This window comes from Acomys minous, assembly GCF_964271855.1.
Source record: "Acomys minous genome assembly, chromosome: 10".
NCBI classification, from domain to species: domain Eukaryota; kingdom Metazoa; phylum Chordata; class Mammalia; order Rodentia; family Muridae; genus Acomys; species Acomys minous.
In genome coordinates this window covers 61533980-61554124 of record NC_140491.1, presented here as the reverse complement: position 1 = coordinate 61554124, position 20145 = coordinate 61533980, and the positions used below count along the sequence as shown (strand labels likewise).

General features: G+C 51.3%; 1 protein-coding gene across 1 annotated transcript in view; it reads right to left on the bottom strand.

The window, feature by feature from the left end:
- Positions 1-6029: 6029 nt before the first annotated feature.
- SARDH (sarcosine dehydrogenase) overlaps positions 6030-20145 on the bottom strand; it is a 62290-nt gene continuing 48174 nt past the window's right edge. Inside the window, exons 18-21 of the mRNA XM_084799133.1 lie at positions 13031-13193; positions 12197-12365; positions 8096-8231; positions 6030-6439 (exon numbers count right to left, since the gene is read on the bottom strand). Of these exons, the coding sequence (XP_084655259.1) occupies positions 6314-6439; positions 8096-8231; positions 12197-12365; positions 13031-13193 (594 nt within the window). The 3' untranslated portion in view covers positions 6030-6313. The remainder of the gene's footprint in view (positions 6440-8095; positions 8232-12196; positions 12366-13030; positions 13194-20145) is intronic.

The window sequence follows — 20145 nt, the reverse complement described above, 5'->3', positions numbered from 1 at the left end:
TTAATGAAGGAATGGCTAGAGCAAGCCACTTAGCAGTAGCTGCCTGGCCCTCAGTCTTCTTGCCTATAAAATGAGACTCACCCTCACTCGCACTGACTGTGGACACATACGTGTGGCCAATGCCCCTACCCCTGTGCTGAGCCCTTCTGGGCTCTCTAGTGTCACACATGTCACCCCCTGTACTGAGGTCTGCTTCTGTAATTCTCGTCACCTCTACCTCCCTGACTCCTCTCCCTCAGTCTCTTGTTTAAGGGCCAGCTCAGCTCTTTGATGGCTTTGGAAGGGCTCTTTTTTAGCAGTTTCAGCAAAATACAGGCCAGGCTCCTTCGGACAGGAAGGGTGATGGATGATCCTCATGTCCCTTACACACACCCGCACCTCCGACATTAGCCAAGCACCGCCTCGCCTTCTGCAAGGCACTTTATTACTGGGGAGCGAGAGTGCCCGGACTCTCTGTGCCTTGTGATATGAATCATGGCTCCAGGCGCCCGTAAGTCATGGGCGTAATCGGTGTGAAATGCCAGGCCTGACAGCCCAGAGCAGCGCTTGGCCCTTCGTCATTTGTACAGCCTCAGAGATAGGGAGGCAGGAGGTCTCCATGGCTGTGCCTTTCTGCGATGGCCGCCTGAGTAGCCTAGAGCCAGAGAGTACAAGAAAGGCTCACGGAGCGCTGAGGAGCCTGGCCTTCAGCACAGCTACCCTACTCCTAGTGCTGTGCCAACCACCAGGAAAACCTCCGTTTTCCTGGCTCTTCAGTTAGCACCTTGCTCAAGAACCACAGAGGACCTGCCTGCTGCCCACGTGGCCTGCCCAGCCCCACTGTCCCCTGCTTCCCTTCTCGGGTGTCCGTGCTGTTTCTCCAAGGAGGTTATCTGCTGTTTCTGTCACAACAGGCCTCACCAGGGTGACGAGGCTGTTGTTATGACTGCTAGTTGGGGCATGTGAGGTTACCCAACCCTTTAAGGACTTGCTATGTCTCTTCCCTAGACAAATGAGGATACCGAGGTTCAGAGCCCTGGGGTTAGATGACGAGGTCCCCATAGTGAGCTGTGGACCCCAGAAAGTCTGTCTGACACCAGCATCTAGGCTCCCAGCCTTCATATCTTTATTTTCCAAGCAGGAGTCCTGAGTGAGCCTATGAGAATTGAACACGAGGACATAGGGTAACAGGCTGTTGAGACCATGTCCCTCCAATATGCTCTAAGCCAAAGGCAGTTTCCAGAACCACCCCTCTTCTGCATCGCGGTGGTAAAAAAAAAAAAAAAGCCTGAGTATGAGCTATTCCTACTTCTGCTGGGTGTATTACTTTCCCTCGCGGGGCTTGGGTAGCCCCTGGAGCAGAGGGCTCTCCAGCCTTCCAGAAGAGGATGGGATGTGCTGGTCTAAATCAGTGTTGAGAGGGCCTTGGGTACAAGCAGGGTGCCCCCAGGCCAAGGAAAAGGCTAGCATGAGCTGGCCTTGAACTGTTCCCAGACAGTGCTATCCAGTAGCCCTCTGTCTCAGTAGCTATTTAATTATTATTTAGATTAATTTGTTTTAAAATGATATGCACCAGGACTAAGGATGTGGCTCAGTTCACCAAGCCCACACCCCTGGCTTCTGTCTCTAGAGTCACATAAAACTGGGCACAGCTACACAAGCTCACCTGTCACCCCAGCATTTGGGAGGAAGAGACGGAGGATCAAAGCTTCAAGGCCATCCTTGGCTACACAAGTTCAAGGCCAGCTTGGTCTGCATGATGCTCTGTCTCAAAGCTGAGACGGAGGTTGGGTAGGGACACAGCTCTGTTGATAAAAACCATTGTCATACGAGCATGCAGACCTGACTTCAATGCCCAGGACCCATGTGAAGGTGCATGTTCATAGTCCCAGCACTGTGGGGTGGGGTGAGGCATCCGCGAGGCTTGCTGACGTGTCAGCCGTGCTTACCCAATGAGCCTCAGTTTCCAGGGAGAGGCCCTGTCAACAAGGTAGATATCTGAAGAGCAAAATGCAAGCTTGACCGCTAGCCTCTATGCTCTATGTACATAAGTGCACACACACACACACACACACACACACACACACACACACACACACACACTGAAATATTTACAGTTCCCTTTCTGGTGTCATTTTCTCACATCGGGCTCATCAACAGTACGCAATTCCTGGCGGCCACATTGGATGGGGCATCCACACAGCCTCCCATCATTGTAGGGAACAGATTGGGATTATTGTCTTGGAGGCTAGGGGAGCACTTACTACTTATGACGCAGAAGGTGGAGACTTCTCCTCCAGTGCAGAACTGGTGGCATCCTACAAACTGTAGCGACCCCCTAAAACATGTAAGCTTGCACACACAGAGGCTCCTCGGATGGCCAGTTGTCCAAAGCCCCTTCAGTTGGCTGGAACGTGCTTGCTAGTGGGAACCTAAGACCCTGGCTAGCCATGCGAAGTGCCGACTCACAGGCAGAGCACCATCGGGTCTTCGGTGGAGGATGCTGGAAGGCCCAGTGCCCAGGCAGCCCGAGTTTGGTGTTCAGATACTCAGCACGTTTACACTGAAGACAGGGGAGAGTGAGGAGGGCAGTGGGAGGTGACCCAAGGTGGAAGGGGCCACATGCTGGGTGTTCAGCACTATTTGACTAGACTGGATCCACAGCTGGCCAGGAGTGGCTGCGACAGCATGAGGCCAGGGAGCGCACTGGCCATTTTACATCTTGACAGGATGGACACCTGATGAATGAGGGCAACAGCTTGGTTTAGCCTTCTTCTGACGCCCTTCACAGATGCCCACATTTGCCTCTCACCGCAGCCCAAGGACAGCCTGGTTCCCTCCCCCCAAGTTAGGTTGGGCCTGGAGCACCTGTGGGCTTTGTCCAGCTCACCTCCCAGAGATGCAGAACCTCTTAATTGCCTTTTCTCCCCTAACCTCAAGAGTTACAGGGCAGGACTCAGGGGCTGTCCTTGGCCCCCTTGGGGTAGAGGCAAGATGAATGGACAAGCTCACCCAGGCTGGATGGAACTCCAGGGGGAATGGTTGGTCCTCCAGGCAGAGTTTCTGAGCTGAGGCAGAGTGGGATAGTCCTATCTGTCAGTCCCCTCTGCAGGGTGGGTGGTTGAGATACCACCTAGGGCATGTAGCATGTCGGTGAGGCCTACCTCAGGGGTATGGCACATGAGTGGCTTGCTGCCTGCCACCTGCTGTGCCTCACTCCTTTCTGAACGTTTCTGCTGTTTTCCATGCAGGCTAAAGGGACATGGCCTGGTGCCAGTACTATGCGTAGGAAGCCTCTGGGATGTGTGGGAGGGAAGAAACTGGAAGTGACTGGACATTTTGCTACCAAGGCCCGAGTCTGGGCATCTCACTCTGCCAGAGGACCCTCCCCGACTCCACTGGGAGGCGTGTGGCGTAGTATGCTGGCCTTGGTCTAATACAGGCATTCTCTTACATTTTTAGATGTTTGCCTAACCTTTAGTGACCAAGCCATCTCTCTCTGTGTGCACTTATACATGGGTGTTCAAGCACATGTGTATCCATACGTACAAAGACCAGAGGTTGCTGTCACCTGTCTTCTTCTGCCACCTTTATCCTTATTGTTTGAGATACAATCTCTGATTTGTCTTAGTTACGGTTTCTGTTGCTATGATGAGACTCCGTGATCAAAATGCAAGTTGGGGTAGAAAGGGTTTATTTGGCTCATGCTTCCAGATCATAGCCCATCACTGGAGGAAGTCAGGACAGGCACTCATGCAGGCAGGAACCTGGAGGCAGGAGCTGATGCAGAGGCCATGGAGGGTTCTGCTTACAGGCTTGCTCCCCATGGCTTCCTCAGCCTGTTTCTTACATTCCAGGACCACCAGCCCAGGGAAGTCACCACCCACCATGGCCTGGGTCCTCTCCCCATTGATCACTAATTGAGAAAATGCCCTGCAGCTGGATCTCATGGAGGCATTTCCTCAGCTGGGGCTCCTCCGTCTATGATGACTTCAGCTTGGGTCAAGTTGACACACAAGACCGGCCAGAACACTCATTAAACCTGGATCTCACTGAGTAGCTAAGCTGGGTGGCCGGCAGGTTCTGGAGACCTGAGTTCTCCCCAACCCTCGCTGCTAGAGTTACAGAATTGTGCCAGCACACCTGGTTCCCACACTCAGGTCCTCACGCGTACATGCCAAGCACCTTACCCACAAGTCCTCACTCCAGCCGTGAAGAAAACAGGGGCAGCAAGCCTGTGTGTGTACATGGAAAACGGCTGGGCAAAAGGCAGCCTGTCTCCCTCCTCCACAATGACAGCTCCACCCAGAAACCTCTGAACCCCAACACTGTTGTGTCTCAGTGAGGCATCTGAGGGGACCAAGACCCCTTTCCTCTCCCTCCACTGCCGGCGACACTCTGCTCTCCACACTTGAGGCATTTTCACATCAGTTTTCCAGTGGTTTCTGATAGACAGTGCTCAGCCACAGTGGGAGCCCATGGTGCTTGATTTTCCAGGGGAAAAAAAAGTTTTAAAATATAGCTGTGAAATGTGCCTCCAGATTAGCAGTGAGGGAAGCCAGGCCTGAGGCCTCTGTGATGCATGCAGGATGAGATGCCCTGGGCCAAGGTTCTCCGGGGACCTTCCAGATGAGCAGGTGAGCTTGAGAGGGGATTCTTGACAGCTGCTCTCACTCAGAGGCCCAACACCCTTCCAAGGACTGTGCATGGGGGAGGCAGGCATGGGAAAGGCATGCAAAGCCTGGGAGAAATGAGGTAGGCTGGAAAAGCACTCAGACCTCCCTTGTCCTGAGCTGTCCCCAAGGACAGGTTGTGAGCTGTATATGGTCGTTGGCCCAACCCAGGGGTCTTGGCCAGACTACACAACCAGAATGGGGGAGGGGAGGGGGGGGAGAAGGCTGGGCAGTGGCGCTGAGGCTTTCCCTCTCCTTTTCCTCGCTCCCTTGCCCTCTTCTCCCTCCCCCTCCCTACTCCACTTACCTCCCCCTGTGTCCCCATCCCCCACCCCTCCCTCTCTCCCCCTTCCTTTCTCCTCACTACTCCCTCTTCTTTCCTCTGGCTCCACAAAACTCAGGTCATCCAAGAGCCAGCTCTGTGGTCCCGAGAGGCCACAGGTGTTCCTTCAGCCATCCAGAGGCTCCTCCACACCCTCCCGCCTTCAGCCTTTCCCCAGACCCAGGGGACCAGATCCGCTTTTGAAAGGCCAGCTACACCCCACACATCTTCCCTTGGTTTCCGTTTTATTAACTTGACCTTTTCCAGCTCAGTGTGTGGTGTGTGTAAGCCTGAGAGGATTCAGAGCCCACCCAGGACAGCAGTGGCCAGTTCTCCCCCTCTGCCGCCTTCTTTGGGTGTAGGGGACCCAGCTCCATACTACCACAGTATCCGCCACATGCTCTCCTAGACCACAAGGCATGGACTGTTAAGACTGCATGACAACCTTTGTTTGGGCAGCCACCACATCCTAATCTCTCAGTCAGGGCAGGAGGAAGAGGAAGTAGACTGGATCTACAGAAAAGTGATGGGCATTCACGCAGGAAGGAGATCCAGGGTCACTCCTGACATGCAGGCACGTGTGGATGGTTACACAGGCCGGGAGAAGGAGCCACCCCATCTTATAGAGCTGAGCAGGAGTAGTCCTCTCAGCACAGGCTGAGCAGGAAGCCACATGTCTGCGATGGAGGTGGGAGTCCATGAGCCATTTAGGGGAAATTGAGGCAGAGGCTGGCACTTCTGTGTGAGTAAAGGAGGCTCCTGATCCGAATCCTATGGCACATGCCCACCTTTCCAGGTCTCGGGCTACTGACTCTCACAAGGCTTTTTCTCTACTCCGCTCCTGTCTGGGCCTGAGGAAGGACTGCACCAGCCTAGCACCTGTCCCTGTGCCCTCCACCCTATACCTGTGGCAGACATTACACGTCAATCCCTGCTCACTCGCCCCTGATTCACTACTCTTCAAGTGCTTTGTCTACCCATTGCCAGGCAGCTGAGTGAGGAAGAGAGGGGAAGTCGGCTTGCTTTATGTCTCCTACTCTGAGTTAACCAGACACTTGAGATATTCACAGCAACTTTAAGCCAAGACATCTGCAGGATGCACCTTGGGAGGACTGGGGTGGATTGGGGACCACTGTGTGGTCCATAAGCAGGAGGAACACAGTGTGGTCCATCCAGTCCTGGTTAGGAGCGGCAGTGGTTAACAGAACCAGACGGAGGCTTAGGGTGGGGAAGTCTGTGTTTTGCCTGTGTCCAGGGCTGTTTGTGCAGTGCAGGTGTCCGCATGCAGAGTGGGAGATGTGGCAGTTCCCAAAGGCCTGAGCCTCCATCCTGCTGCCCATCAGTAGATTCCCTTCACCCGCTTGTTGTCAGGGTCAAAAGGAGACTTCAGGTGCACCTGGGCAGCATAGGTGACCCCCATTCTTTCCAAGGCATACTCTCCACTCTTCACAAAGTCCAAAGACACCTAGGAACAGAGGGTAGTCAGGGTCACTCAGTTGTTATGGGGGGGGTGAGGTGGGGGTGGTCTAGGGTTCCCTGCTTCTACCTCACTAAAAACGGACCCCTGTGCCAAGCCCATTCCCTGAGACAGCAAGCTCCCAAGGACAGTAGATCATATGGCCTGTGTCCATGCGCCTGACAGGAATATCTGAGTCCATCAAAGGCCACGTCCAGTAGCCAGCAAGACCTCTTCTTCCTCTGTGTGACCTGTTCCCATGACCTGTTCCCAGCTCCCTGGGAAGACAGGGCTCAAGCAGGAGCCTAGATGGATTTTGGAGCCAGACAAATACATAATTGCTACAGGGCAGGAGCCAGACATGTTCTCCTGAGGGACAGGGTGAACGGACAGCTTACTGGACAGCGTGGCCCCTGAGGCTCCCCTCCAACCCACATCTGGCTCCTTCTCGGCAAGCCCTCTGGAGCTGTCAGCCCTGGGAGCAGGTGTTCCTCAGGCTGTAGCCTGACATTCTACTGTCCTGAAGGGAGGAACAGTCCTAGGCCACCCAAGGTGCTGGGTCTTTTGTGGACAGTGAGAACTCCAGATCCAGGCTGGGGGGCCTGGAACTTGTTCTCCCCTCATTCCAAGTGGCTTAGGACTGGATAAAAAAGAAAAAGGTATAAAAATAAGAAAGAAAGAAAGAAAGAAAGAAAGAAAGAAAGAAAGAAGAGAGGAAGGAAGAAAGGAAGGAGACAAAAGGAAAAAGGCATAAAAATTAGAAAGAAAGAAAGAAAGAAAGAAAGAAAGAAAGGAGACAAAAAGAAAAAAAGGCAACACACCTTTTAAGCCACCGACCCTCAGGGTGAGGCCTCTGTTGTGCCCTGCCCTACACAGCTGGGGCACTGGTGGATTTCGGCAGAGGAAAGGCAGGTGTTCTGGGACTCCCCAGCCCAGCTGATAAACACCCATGAGCCACAAAACTCCCTACAGGCTCTTTAGTCTTACTTAGAAATGTGGATTATCTCAGCACAGCAGTGATAGATAGGGGGCTGGGGGGGGCGTTTTAAGGTGTTTCTGCATCTGCCCACTCTCATGGCATGAATATTCTAGAAGCTTGCTCACAGCAGCGGGACATCAGCCACTCACTCCTTTGATCGCCTTCCGTGTCTGTGTGGGATTTGTGCTAGGCCTCCTGGGCTCTGATTACCAGAAACCCAATGTGCTTTGGAAGCAAAGGCTGTAGGATCTCCCCTAGCCACCAAGCCTGGGCACCAGTAAATGAACTGCTCATTTCACCTTGGCTGGGACCCAGGCTGTGGCCGCTCAGTGTTGAAGAAAGTCCCGTGTAACCCCCCCAAAGGTCCTGGGCTGGTTTGCAGTGCTTGATCACTGTCAATCAAGTTCCCCCAGAGTGGTGGTCTTAGCCTGTGTCCATCCTATAAGGAAAGCTGTGGCTCTTAGAGAAACCCCTGGCCCACGGTCACAGGGCAAGAAGAAGTCTCAAGTTCAGCTTGGGCTGTCCCAGGCGGTTTCTTTCAGAGATGAAAGAGAAAAACAGGCAAGACTGCTGGAGCCTAGGCCTGGGCTCCCATCTACCCTCACTGGCTTCCCAGCACACCCAGGCTCTGAGGATCTGGTGGAAAGCCTGGGAAGGAACCGGGAACCGGAATGGGGCTTGCTCACCGGCCCACCACTGGGGTCTCGGATGTAGCCATAGGCTATGGTCTTGTTGATGGTGAACCCAAAGTCAGCCCTCCGGACATGGCCCACCACCTGGCCGTTTCTCCAGATGGCTTCCAGGCCAAACATAGGCACCTCCCTGGAAGAAGAAAGAAGATGGTTGGAACCCCAGGCTGGTGGGAACACAGCCTAGAAAAACGAGGCAACTGGACTGTGCCTGCATGACCGCATGCCCCACATTGGTATAGCTACCCCACCATGACCTTGCAGGCCTCCAGTAGCCCAACACCTGACCTGGGGGGGGGCACAGGGAACAGGAAGAGGTGAGTGGGGGGATTAGTAGAAATCTAGCATCCACTCACACAGACACACACACACACACATAAATAAAATAAATTCTTTTGAAAAGAAAAATACTCTAATCATTGTGAAATCATCATACGCACATATATTCACCCAGATGCCTTCTCTTGTCCCATTTCCCAACTCACATTGTCCCTCCCCCTTCTATTTTCATGTTTCATGTCGTGTGTGTGTGTGTGTGTGTGTGTGTGTGTGTGTGTGTGCATATATATGTCTCAAGACAATAAGATGGACAGTTACAGAAGACACCTGATGTCCTCCACTGGACTCTGCATATAAACATATGAGCACACATACCCATATGCATGCATAATACACAAAATAAATAAATAAATAAATAAATAAATAAATAAATAAACAAACAAATAAATAAAACAAGCTGAGTGTGGTGGCACACACCTTTAATCCCAAAACTTAGGAGGTAGAAGTAGGCAGAGCTTGGTGAGTTCAAGGATAGCTTGGGCCACATGGAGAAGCTACGTAGTGATACCCTGTCTCAAAAAAATAAATTAAATAAATTAAATAAATAATTTTTTAAAAGTTGGAGAGATGGCTTAACAGTTTAAGAGCCGTTGCTGATCTTCCAGAAGACCCAAGTTCAATTCCCAGTAGCTCACATCCGCCTGTAACTAGGGAACCTGACACCTGACCTCCATGGACACCTACACACATGTGGCAGGTGCGTGCGCGCACACACACACACACACACACACACACACACACAAAGTAAACCTACAATTCCATTCTTATTTATGGGTAAATAATGCACCACCGTGTATGTATATCACAATTTCTCTACTATTCATCCATTGGGCTGTGCATGGTAGCACACACCTTTAATCCTGGAACTCAGGAGGCAGGGGCAGGCAACCCAATACATATTAAAGGCTAGCCTGGTCTACACAGTCAGTTCCTGGCCAGTCATGTCTACATAATGAAACCCTGTCTCAAAAGAATAAAATAAAATCTATCCATTGGTGGACACCTACACTGATTCTATCTCTTGGCTAGTAAGAACACCATTGCAGTGTAAATGTGGCTGTCAAGCACTTCTGTGGCATGCTGACTCGGAGCCCTTTGGAACAGTAGGAGGGCATGGCTGCATCATCATGTGGAAGTCCCTTTGCCTCAACAGCTAGAGTGACTTACATTCCCAGTGTTTGCTGCTATCCCTTTTCCTGGCGTCAGCCACTCTGGGGTGAGAGAGAAAAACAGCATAGTCTTGGTCTGCATTTCCCTCATAGCTAAAGACATTGAGCAATTTTTCATCTGTTTATTGGCCATTTGCATTTCTCTTCTTTCTCAGCTGTCTGCTCAGTTCATTTGCCCGCTTCCTCACTGGACTATTTGTGGGGCTGATGTTCAATTTGTCGCTGGTGTTGTCTGTATATTCTGAGTATTTATTCCCTGTCAGATGAGCGGCTGGCAAGGACGTCTCTCATTCTGCAAGATGATCTTGCTGTGAAGCATCTCTTTTATTTCATGCAGCCCGTCCGCCGGTTCTTTGCTGACTTCCTGGATGACTGGAGTCCCGCTCAGCAAGGCCTCACGCATGTTCATACCTTGAAGCACCTTCCCTCACTATTCCTCTGAAGGTCTTAGGGTTTCTGGTGTGATGTTCAGATCCCATCCACTTTGGCATTGTTGTCATGTAGGGTGAAAAAGCAGGGGTCTATTCTGTCCTTCTGCACGTGGGTGTCCAGTTTTGCCAGCACCACTCACTGAAGAGGCTGCTTCTCCCTAAAGTGGCTTCGGACACACTTTTGTTGAGAATCAAGTCGCTGTAAGAGCTGTGCGGTTTGTTTCCTGGCATCTCCTCTGTTCTAAGGGTCTAGCGTCTATGTTTGTTCCAGGACATCGCTGGCTTTGTCACTGTGGCTCTGCAGTATAATTTGAGCTCAGGTATGATGCTGCTGCCCTCATTTTTTGGTTTTTGCTCAGGTTTGCTTTGGTTACTCTGGGTCTTCCGTTTTCATATACATTTCAGGGGTTTTTTTCCCCTAGTTCAGTGAAGAATTCCACTAGATTCTTTTTTTTTTTTTTTTTTTTTTTGGTTTATTGAGACAGGGTTTCTCTTTGTAGCCCTGGCTGTCCTGGACTCTCTTTGTAGACTAAGCTGGCCTCCAACTCACAGTGACCTGCCTGCCTCTGCCTCCCAAGTGCTGGGATTAAAGGCTTGTGCCACCAAACCCAGCTCCAATAGAGTTTTGATAGAGGTTATGCTGAAGCTAGTTAGTTTAACTGCCAAGTGTGCTTATTTTACAGTGCTTTGGTCGTGTGCTTTTAATAATACATTTACCTAAAGGAGTTTTCCTTAGTAAACATACTATATTAATACTAAAGTTTTTGAAAATTCAAAATGCTAAACCCATTAAAACCTAGAAATGTCAATGTCCAGATCATGGTAACATTTGGTGTCATTTGCAGACTATTCTCCTGGGCCCAAACATTGTCAAAATGACAAGGGTCGGGGCAGTTTAGATGCCCTCTTGGGTCTCCAACTCAGAGCCACCCCATCAGATGAGGAGGGTCGGGATGGAGGTCCCCTGTATCCTCTCTGGACATTCTCCATGGAATAAAGTGGGATGATGGAGGCTCCTGACTCACACAAGGCTCCTCAAAGCAGCGGCACATGCCACCGTGTGCCTTGCCGCCAAGAGCTGCAGGGACAGGAAGGAAGGGCCTGGACAGGACAAGTGTCAGCCTCCTGCTCTGGGGCTAAACACTAGCCTTCAGAAGCATCACAGAGGCTCAGGTACTATGGCAGGTGTGCCCCTCCCCCAGAGGCCCCTGCCACCCAAGCTGGGCAGCCCCCGGGGGGGGGGGGCGGGGGCGGGGAGATGAGATCTTAGGGAGAAGCCACAGTACGATGACAAACCCTAGCTCTGCTCATGGCCTGTTATCACACTTGACGCTCTGAGCAAAATGGCAACATTTGAGGCTGCCTGCCTGTCAGCTGCAGAGCAACAAGCCCAAAACTATCTCCCCCTCCTGGAGACAGTTGCTATGAGAATCCCTAGGTGTGCCACTGTGGGCTGCCAGCTCTACCCAGCCTGTAGCTCTGGCCCAAACGGAACCGAGGCTTCCAGGATCCCAACTCTCCCAGTGACCTGGAGCATAATGCACTCTCCCAGTGACATGTTCCAAGCTGCTTCTTGTTGAGCAGAACGGAGGGGCACGCTCCTCAGAAAGGGTCTTTCCTTTTACTGTGTGACTGGGCACGGATGCATCCATGCCTTGGGCACCCTGTGGTCCTCATTTACAGATGGGGATAGCTCTATGTCAAAAGAATTTCATTGGAACGGGTCAGGAAATGGTTGAAAAGAGACATGGCCACCGGCTTGTAAGTAGGTCCACCCTTCCAAGTCACCAGGCCTGACTCTACTCACCCCTGAGGAACCAGGCTGGCTGTACCACCTTTCTCTTCCACTGCCTTCATCGGTGAGGGTTAAGCCTAAGGGACTGGTGCTCCAGCCTCTGACCCACTTCTGATCCACTCAGCCCGTAAGGGTTCTGGATTTGCATACCAGATCTGCTCTTACCCACACAGATATAAATCATGTAGATCTTACGCTGTAGCTACAGATAGGTCTCCTGGGCCACACTTTCCCCATCTGCGGTGGTCTATTGTGAAAGGGAGGCAGACCAGAGGAACGTGCCAGTCCCAGAGACTCTCACTGGAGACGGTATGCGCCACCGTTCCGCGTGAACAGTCACCACCCGATGGACCAGGGTACTCACTCTTCCACAGTGAGGCAGACCAGGCGTCGGTGGAGGCCTGCGGCACGCTGCTTCTCCAGAGCTTCTCGGCCTAGGAAGGGCACTGAGGACTTGAGCTTGCAGGTGAAGGCCAATCCTGCCTCCAGGGGACTGTCATCGGGCCTCAGGTCTGCATGCCAGTGTCGATAGCCTGTGGGGCAAGGAGGCTGCCAGTGAGTGTCCAGCTGAGCTGCGCAACAAGTCTTTAAAAGATATATGTGGGTGCTGCCCAAACCCACACTACCCGGTCCCCAAATCTCTGTCTTCACTGTCCAGTACCTTGGGCCACCAGGGTGGCCTGTGGGATAGACCTGGAAAGTGGAATGAGCTGCCCAGCAGGGTGGGGCGGGGCAGGGGGATGCAGACCCCATTCTGAACTTCCATTGCCTTTTAAAGGATGTAATGTGGTCACTTGTTAGCAGCCCTTTCTTCCCAGGAGATATCTGGGTATCTCTAGTGGTAAAACCCTCACTTAGGCATATGTGAGGCTCTGGATTCAACCTCCAGCACCAAATTTTTAAGAGGCTCAAAAAGAAAAGAAAAACCTCTATAGGAGCCCACAGTCCTGAATTCAACCACTCCCCACTAAGGCCTGCTCCTTCTGGATTTAGGCAGTACCTCATCTCTCTGAGTCCAGGTGTGTGCAGGGACCCCAGCATCATTTCTGAGGCCCCACATGGGAGGAGGGTTTGAGAAAGTGCACAAGGTTGGAAGCTACACGGATTTATGGTACAACCATCTGGACACCAGTGACAGGCCCATCCTGCCTTCTCAGGCTTGGGCGGCTTCCCGGGGTCACACAGACCCTGGGCTCACCTTTCTCGATGCTCAGGGAGTCAATGGCACGGTATCCCGCATTGACAAGACCGTGCTTGGCACCTGCAGCCATCACAGCCTGGTACACTGGCAAACAGGATGCACGGGGCACGTGCAGCTCCCAGCCCAACTCCCCGACAAAGGATAGCCGGATGGCCCGGACCTAGAGAGACAAGGCCTTGGATCAGATACAGCTACCTTGGATTGCAGATGCCCAGGCACAGATTGCCCAGGTGCCAGCAGTCCTGAGCCTGGTCAGAGTGTCACTGAGAAGCGGGGTTTTTCAAGAAGAGCTCACACAAGCTGCTCTGGGAATCTTGAAGTGAAGGAGGAGGATTCAACTATCTCCACCTCCTCGCCTCAAACCTCAAGAGTGACCAGCTGGCGTGAAGCAAGGGACCAGAAACTGGGTGGCCTAAACCAATGGAAACAAGCTCCATGTCAAGGTGTGGCAGAGCCATGCCTGGAGGCTCAGGAAACACCTTCTTGGTTTCTTCTGCAGCAAAGGCCGAAGTGATGCTCCACGTGCACCTGTCCCTCGGCATCTGCTGCTGTCTTCCACTGCCAACTCTGTGTCATTTCCGATTCTAGCCTGGACTCTGCCGTTGGGCTTTGGACCTATGCTAACACTGAAGAACTACATCTCAACACTCCAACAGTTGATGCTAACCACCAACACGATAGATTGAGAATCACCTTGGTGACAACGCTCTGGACATGTTTGAGAGAGTTTCTAGATTGAGTTAATTGAAGTAGTAAGCCTCACTGTGAGTGCAGGTGGCACCGTTCCATGGCTGAGCTCCCAGATGCATAAAAAGAAAAAAGCCAGCTGAGCGTCCGCAGCTCGCTCTGTTCCCCGACCATGGACGCCATGCGACAGCTGACCCAAGCTCCCGCCATCACACCTTCCCCACCACAGCGGAGCTGACCTTCAAACTCTGAATTCAAATAAAGCCTTCTTCTGGTTTTTCAAGAATCTGTTTCTCTGCATGGCCCTGGCTGTCTTAGAACTCACTCTGTAGACCAGGCTGGCCTCGAACTCCGAGATCTGCCTGCCTCTGCCTCCCAAGTGCTGGGATTAAAGGTGTGCGCCACCACTGCCTGGCAGCCCTTCCTTCTTCAAGACGTTTTGTCAGATGTGCAACGAGATGGTAACTATACACACACCCTCGTTCAGGCTCATCTGCCAGGACCTTTATTCCCAAATAAGACCACAGTCATGGCTTCTGCTGTCATGAGCTGGGCTCTTATTTTTAAGGCCCAAGTCTCTTCCGTCGTGGGAAGTCATTGGCATAGCTCACGCCTTGCCTGCACCAACCCAGAGTGGCTACATTCCAAACTCACATTTCTAGAAGCCACAAAATGAACATTGTGGGTTCCAGAAACTGGGGCTCACCCAGGAGCAATGGCCCCATTTGTCTGCTGTCCCTGGATGTGTGACCTTCACACACACGCCACTTAATCACAGCCACATAAAGGAAAAGCATCAAGGCCCATGTGGGGAGAGCTGAGTCTGGGAAGGCATGTCCACACCCACACAGCCAATATGAAGGCTACGTTTCCCAGGAGATAGCACCTTTTCATACGCTTGGCTGAGGCACATGTACCATACACAATACACCCAACAACTGATGCCCACTTCTGCAGTCTTTGGGTAAGTTGTGGTGTGTGTGTGTGTGTGTGTGTGTGTGTGTGTGTGTGTGTGTGTGTGTGTGTGAATGCCTCCAAGAGGACACTCCAGCCCAGGGTCACTGCTCAGCTCATCAAAGAGATATGGGGGGCCTCAAAACACCTCACAAACAGAGGTGGCCAGGCCAGTGCTGCCACCCCTGTGCTGCTCGGGAGTGGGAACTACCCTGAATCTGACCACAAAGCCAGCACCTTCTGATCCTGACAGGATAATCACAAACCACTGAGGAACTGGATTCTAGAGGCCTTTGAAGCAGTACCATTTGCCTGGCCTTGTGGGGAAAAAAAAACCCTCCAGCTGATGCAGAACTGTGCTGTTGACATTTCCCCGCTTCCCTGAGCAAGCTGTGGGCCCTGACAAACGCGGCCTTGTCACCAGGGTGCTAATTTTAGACAGCCCTGAAGGAGCTTGGGGCTCAAAGCCAGCCTCATTTTGAAGCAGGGAAAGTCATTTTTAAAGAGCACCCAAGCCTGCATCCCCACTCAGACACTCCTCACCTAGCCAAGCACACAGGTGGGGTGGTGTCCACAGGTGCTGGACCTCTCCTGACCTCAGTGCAGCACAAGGTGGCCACTTCTGGGGGCCTCCGCTGCAGACCAATGTGACCCATGGCAGGTGACAGGAAGAAATGCCTGAGAGAAGGTGGTAGGTTCCTCCCCCTCCTGACGAAGTGAGAATTTGGGGAAGTCCCTGTGTCACCCAGGTTCACAGATCCTGGTCACCGGGGTGCCTTACATTTGTTCCCCTTGAAGCAGCACAGTTAAGAGTAGGCCTCGCTCCTTCCCAGTATTGACACACAAGAATGGGACAAGACTGAGAGCAAAGATATTAGAAACTTGTTTTCCCTACCCCTATGGGCCAGGCACCTCCAAGCCTTTGTGCCCTGTCTAGCAAACGTGCTTCAGGCAGGGTCTGTGAGCAGCCGGACCATAGATGCCTGGTATATACTCACCTGCCACCAAATGCTGGCTCAGGCACTTGCACAACTGTGTCCACTGCTGCTTGGGTCACACTTGCAAGGAAAAGGAAACTGCCGAGACAGTACCTAACACACAGCGGAATTTTACTTAGCCATAAAGAAAAATGAAACTATGAGTTGTGTAGGAAAATGGATAGAACTAGAAAACGCTGTGTTAAGTGAGGAAATCCGGGCTCAGGAAAGTGACGATGATGATGACATTCAGGCTCAGGTGGCTTTAAAAAGATTAGAGAGGGCACAGTGATAGGGCACCTGCTTGACATGTTCTGGATCTGACTCCAGCACCACAAAAAGTGCAAACTAAGGACGCTCAAGGGAAGAGCCAGCTCCTTGAGAGATGCTGCTCACAGTGGATGGAGCTAGAACTGCACAAAGTCCACAGGAAGGGCCTCGAACCAGGTTTTGCTAAAGCCCCCCTCACTCGGAAGATTCCACAATAAACAACTACAGGCAACACACAAAATCATCAGCTACCGAGGAACAACCCAGAAAGGGAGATTAAGTCAAGCATGTGCCAGCCTACCTGCCAGCCCAGAGACTGAGAGGTGGAGGCAGGAGGATTGAGGAGTTTAAAGTCATCCCCAGCTGCATAGGAAGCTTAAGGGCAGCCTGGGCTGCACGAGGGTGTCTCAAAAGTTCAAAAACAAAAGGAAGAAGGAAATGAAAACAGTTTCAGTCATGCCAGCATTCAAATAATCCCAACCAGGACGCCAAATAAATTCAAAGACCTCCCATGTTTAATAAGAGGCCCAAACTACCCAAAGTAGTCACAGAGATCACGCAGCCCTGGCTGCCACAGAGGCCATGCAGCCCTGGCTGCCACAGAGGCCACGCAGCCCTGGCTGCCACAGAGGCCACACAGACCTGGCTGCCACAGAGGCCCTGCAGACCTGGCTGCCACAAAGGCCACACAGAACTGGCAGAGTCCCACTGTATTTATTAAGTTGCAGAGATAGAAAAACAATCTCTTAAAACCCATATGGACTCTCAAATGACCCTAAGAGCCAAATCGGATTTGAAAACTGACAAAATTGGGAGATTCACTCTTTGTCATTTCAAAACAGACAGCAGCTAGGCCTTAGCAATCAAATCAGTGTGGCATGGTCATGATGACAGAGAACCGGAGCAATGAAACTCAGCAGAGCCCCTGAAAGTAAAGTCCCATGTAGGTGACCAGGTGAGCTTCAGGCGTACAGACATATGTACTTGCATAATTAAAAAAAAACTTTATTTCAAAAAAAAATATTTTAAGCCCAACAGTGGTGACTCATGCCTTTAATCCTAGAGCAAAGCAGGACCGAGGCAATGACTTCGTAGGTAAAGTTGCTTCCTGCCCAGTGTGGGGACCGAGTTCTGCCCCAGGACCAACATGGTAGAAGGGTAGAACCGACTCCTATAAGTTGTCCCCTGACCTCCACAGGCATGCCATGACACAGGTGTCCTCACATACAAATAAATAAATATAACTTAGACTTTACAAAAAGCAACGTGCTGGTGAGGACATCGCGAAACCGGAAGCTCTGTGCTTGCTGGGCAGGGTCATAAAAGGGGGCTGTCGCCGTAGAAGAAGTGTGACATCCTCTTGAAAATTTAAAGTTGACCTAGGTGTTGTGGCCTATCTTATGGGTAGAAGCCCCTCCCCCCAGCATGGACAGCAGAGCTCAAAGAAGGATTTTCACACTGGTATCACGGCAGCTGGATTTTCACACTGGTACCATAGCAGCTGGATTTTTCACACTGGTATCACAGCAGCTGGAGGCCACAGCAGCCCAAGAGTTGATCCATACAACAGGGCAGCAGTCACCCTATGCTAGGAAGGGTGTCCTGACACCTGCTGGCATGAATACAAACCCCAAGGCTGTGCTGAGTGTCACAAGCCAGTCACATATGGCCTCTGCTGCAGGGTTCCACAGGATGTCACTCTCTAGGACCAGGCTTGCAAAATGCTGTGTCTGGTGGTTTGAGTGTTAGCTGGACAAAATAAAACACTCTGGAGAGGTGTCTCACAACAGGGTAATTACACTCACACTACTAGACAGAAAGCTTAAAATGGTTGAAGCCAAGCATAAATCCAGTACTCTGGGGGGGGGGCTGAGGCAGTATTGTGACACAAGAACAGCCTTGTCCTAGCTCCTATTGATGTCCTATGCCCTCTAAAAGATCCTATGTCTTACAAAATAGCTAAGTTGGTAAAAACCAACAGACCCTTTCAGGGAGAGAAAACTGAGGCCTGAGGGCCCAGGTAAGGTGCATGGTGTCTGTGTCTCAATTGCCAGAGACAGAGAGGGCAGATGAAGGCAAGAGAGCAAACCCAGGGAGTAGAGCTGGGCGGGAGCTCCATGTGGTGTCCAGTGCTGGGTTATGAAGCAGATCCTGTGGGGAAGAGGGAGAAACAGAGCTACTGTGGGTCCCAGCAGCTCTGGGGTGTATCTCGGGAGGAAACGAAAGCTGTGTGTCGAAAATATGTCTGTACCACCATATATATAGCACATCATTGCAATGACATCATTCAACACAAATGTAATTCGTATACCAAATGGAATAATAGCCAGGCATTAAAAACGTTAGCCCTGCCGGGCATGGTGGCACACGCCTTTAATCCCAGCACTCAGGAGGCAGAGGCAGGCGGATCACCGTGAGTTCGAGGCCAGCCTGGTCTACAAGGTGAGTCTAGGACAGCCAAGGCTACACAGAGAAACCCTGTCTCGAAAAAACCAAAAAACAAAAAACAAGCAAACAAACAAAAAGTTAGCCCAGGGCTGGAGAGATGGCTCAGTGGTTAAGACCACTATCTGCTCTTCCAAAGGACCCAGGTTCAATTCCCAGCACCCACATGGCAGCTCACAACTGTCTGTAACTCCAAGATCTGACACCCTCACACCAACACACATAAATTAAAATTAAATAAAATGTTTAAAAAAAGAAGTTAGCCCTTAAGGCAGGCAATGATGGTGCATACCTTTAGTCCCAGCACTCAGGAGGCAGAGACAGGTGGATCTCTGAGTTTGAGCCCAGCCTGGCCTACAGAACAAGTCCAGAACAGCCAGGGATACACTGAGAAACCCTGTCTCGAAAAACAAAACAAACAAACAAACAAACAAACAAGCAAAAAGTTTAGTACTTGTCATGTGTTAAGTACAATAAGCTAGCCACTGATCGTACTTGTATGTGACAGCCAAACAAGTTTATCTCAGGGCATGCAAGATGGATCACCAGTGACAGCACTTGCCACTCAGCCTGACAGCCTGAGCTCTTGTCACCAGAATCGACTCCCACAGGTAGTCATCTGGCCTCCCTCAGTGATATATGCACACACGCTTATAAACGTACATATATATGCACATACACAAACACACATGATAGATAGATAAATAGACAGACAGATAGACAGACAAGACAGATAGATGTGCAAATAAGTGAATAAGTCCAGAGATAACTCAGTGGGTAAAGTGCTTGCAGGGCAGGCATAAGGACATGAGTTCAATTGCCAGCCTCCCTTTAGCAGCCAGGCACGAAGGTGACCATTTGTAATCTCAGCACTCAGAAAGCTGAGACGGCAGGATGCCTGGGGCTCACTGATGAGAGACCCTGTCTCCAACACAAGACACAGAGCAGTTGAGGAAGATACCCCCATGTTTTCCTCTGGACCCCACATGCGTGCACATACCCACACACTCACATCTGCATGCACATGTGCATGCACATACGCAAACATGGACACTCGTGTATAGTACACACAAAGAAATAATAGGTGTTTGAGGAGACAGAAGTGTTTAGGCTGATGTAAACAGTATACCATGTGTCTATGCACCAAAATAGCAACTGTGCCTCACCATCACTTGGTACCCTGCCACGGTACTCCACTGCATGGTACTGCACCACCATGTGATACCCCATTACCACACAGCACAACACGGTACCCCACTACCACACAGTACCCCATCAACAGCACACTGCCACTACATAGTATCCCACCACCACCACAGAGCCCCACCATCCCGTAGAGCCTCATTGATATGCAAATTTTGTGTGTGTTCTGTTTATTAAAAATAATTACAAAGGACAGCGGTGGGGAATTCTCTAGGACTGAAGATGGTGTGTGAGACCTACGTGATGCAGAAACCCAAATCCCTGCCTTGGAGATGCTGACTGGGCACAGGCCTGGGGAATGGTGAAGGAGGTCTGTCCAGAGGAACCCCCAGTCTCACTAGAACACCCCCAAAGCACAGCATCTTTAATCAGACCCCGAGGAACATCTCTAGCACGCCTGTCACCCAGAAGCCTTCCCCTAAGTGACTGAGCACTCTATCAGGCTGAGCACAAGTTCAGAACTTGGGTTATTTTTGGAGGATGCACTCTTCCGGAACTGTAGAGGCCAGACTCCGGCGGCCAGGCAGGCCACCCTGGGAGTGTCTGGTCAAAACATCCTGTTTGGAAATGGGCTGA